This window comes from Cyprinodon variegatus, unplaced genomic scaffold (assembly GCF_000732505.1).
Source record: "Cyprinodon variegatus isolate N-32 unplaced genomic scaffold, C_variegatus-1.0 Scaffold296, whole genome shotgun sequence".
Lineage (NCBI taxonomy): Eukaryota > Metazoa > Chordata > Actinopteri > Cyprinodontiformes > Cyprinodontidae > Cyprinodon > Cyprinodon variegatus.
Window position 1 is genome coordinate 703,030 of NW_015150749.1, and position 2,571 is coordinate 705,600.

At 35.9% G+C, this 2,571-nt stretch overlaps 1 protein-coding gene across 1 annotated transcript in view; it reads left to right on the forward strand.

Moving 5' to 3' along the window:
* The window catches only part of cfap43 (cilia and flagella associated protein 43), a 24,381-nt gene extending 22,259 nt beyond the window's left edge, over positions 1-2,122 (forward strand). The window contains exons 38-42 of the mRNA XM_015383846.1: positions 154-301; positions 420-569; positions 1,059-1,139; positions 1,219-1,372; positions 2,109-2,122. Of these exons, the coding sequence (XP_015239332.1) occupies positions 154-301; positions 420-569; positions 1,059-1,139; positions 1,219-1,372; positions 2,109-2,122 (547 nt within the window). The remainder of the gene's footprint in view (positions 1-153; positions 302-419; positions 570-1,058; positions 1,140-1,218; positions 1,373-2,108) is intronic.
* The last annotated feature ends 449 nt before the right edge of the window (positions 2,123-2,571 follow it).

Below are 2,571 nucleotides of genomic sequence, written 5' to 3' on the forward strand. Positions count from 1 at the left end.
ATTGAATTACTAGTCGCATTTCTAGATGATCACAACAAAAAGGGAAAATAAATAAAATAACAAACCAACAAAAACAACATGCTATATGGAAATTAATCAACCATGCGTTATTCTATTCTGAAGTATTTAATCAGTGGTTTCTGTTTTCTGTAGCGTCGTGGACGAGAGGAACGAGCATCTCACTAACTACACGGTCCAGGTTGTAGTGAAATATGGACAGGTGGAGCCTTCAGTTTTGTCAACTGATACACCTGGAGAGAACGCCGCCATCGTCCACAGAAGTGTGGTAGAGAACTTGACGGTCTGTCTTAATCTTCAAAATACTGACAGTACATTTTTTCGTAAAACAAACCAAAAAAAAAAGAAAATCTTTTTTGATTTTGGAATAAAAGAACAAAAAAACATGTCTGTATCATCAGGCACTCAAGAAAGCAAACACAAAGGTCCATAAAAACATCGCCCATCTGGAGTGGGAGAATCGGGTATTGAACAAGAAGTTGGAGATTTTAAAAGAGCAGAAGAGGGAAATCAGGCGGCTTAAACTCTCAGAGGAGCAGAAGGAAATGATGGTAATCTAGTTCATAATCATAACTTTGTCTTTTGATTTCAGGGGAACTGTCATCTGCTCACAGATGATTATTGTAACTTCTCTGATGTGGTAATAATATGTCAGATAGATTAGATTGGCTATATGTAAAATCTTTTCACTTTAATTCTCCTGATTAATTTCTAGCCTGTTTAAGTTTACTGTGGTGTGAAACAGTAGATTTTACTTTTTAAACCTGATTTACATTTAAAAAAAAAATCAATAAAGTTATTTATAACAGTTCAAAAACAGCACAGACATGCGCTTTCAAGTTTTTATGCCAGTTTGGCATATGGCAGTGGGCTCCAGTAGCTTTGCTGCTGTTAGCTTCCTGACATTGTTAAAGCCCATAAAACATAGAGGAAGAAAACAGTGAATAGACAAAACTATTGTTCTGACTAATAATATTTCCCGATAAAGAAGCTGCCACATTTGTTGTGATATCTTTCATTAAAAGACTTCTTTCTCCCAGTTTCTCAGCAGGCAGGATTGGAGCACTCACACGGAAGAGAAAATTTCCAAAATGGAACAAAGTATTGCTTTGATGAAAAAGGTAACTGATCATTTTATTTAATCTCAAAAGCCAGCAAGACCTTAAATATTTGAATAATACACGGCATTCCCATTTTCAGATCCACGAGAAAAACATTCAGCAGCGCAAGAAAAGGTTGCAAGGAGTCAAGAAAAAGATGGCAAAGATAGCAGAGAGCAATGCTGACCTAGAGAAGGAGCTTCCTCGTGTTCAGGAGACTGTTGCAAAGCTGACACAGATCTATGAACGAGGAGGTAATGATAAACAGATCCACAGGTCCATCTCTCTTATTTCAAATATCACTGAAAAGTTGAACCCAATCACAAGATATTAATTGTATGGATTCATTATACACAGTGGTATACTGCATTTCAAGCCCTAATTGCTCATTAGGTGTTATGACTCATATTTCAGTTCCCCAGAAAAATAATATCTATAGGTAAGATACAAAGAATAATATATTTAATTAATAGAAGAATTTCAACAGTGGAATAAAATGTGCTGCTCAGCATTTCCACTCAATAGGCTTATTTTATCATTATAGCAGGATGGAGGTGATGGTCCTTTTAAGATGTATTAGTACAGTAAAAGATCTGAATCCACTACTTTGAATCCCCCACATGGACTTCATTTGAGAGTTGAATTCAGCGTTACTCAGTTTCAGGAACTGTCCTTAGCTGAGACTAGGGACTATACAGTTGTGCACAAGTTGCATAAAAGTACATTATTTTGTGGGTATGTGTGACACATGCTAATGGACACATTAGCATGTGTCATAAAGGCCATACATTTTTGGTTTTTTAATAAGAGCTTTAGCCGTTTGTCTTTTGTTTCTTGTACTGTTCCGGAAGGCTGCTGTAGTTCCAATTAGACATGCATCATTTGAATGCTTGTCCAACAACATCCCTTAGGCTGAAGGTTGTCTGAACTGAGCAAAGCAGCCAGGAACTCCATGATAGTGTTTTTTTTAAACTGTTGACCCTTTGAAAGGTGAAGAAATGTGAGCTATAAACGGCAGATTAAGGTATTCAGCAAACGAGCCATTTGATTCAGGTGTGTGGAAGCAGAGACACATCTTAACTGTTCAGGACATCCCCTAAACTTTCCATAAATAGGCTTGGACGCCGCTTCTGTGTCAATAACCATGTCCTGGATACTATGACATGTCTGTATTAAATATGTATTTATTGCTCTTATGTAACAGAAAATAATTTCCAGAATTGCAGTTTATTATTGGCTACAAGTCATAATCCTCAGTCAGGTTTAACAAATTAAATGCATTAATCTGAGTAATAAAAAAAAAAAAAATAGTTTTTAATCTTTGAATAAAAAAGCCTGAAATACAAAATTCTATTAGTTTACTCTCTGAATTGCACCTGATATTTTCTATGCAGAGGGAATGGTTTTTTTCAAATGTAGTTTTTAAACCAAGCTCTTTTGGCATTTTAGCTGG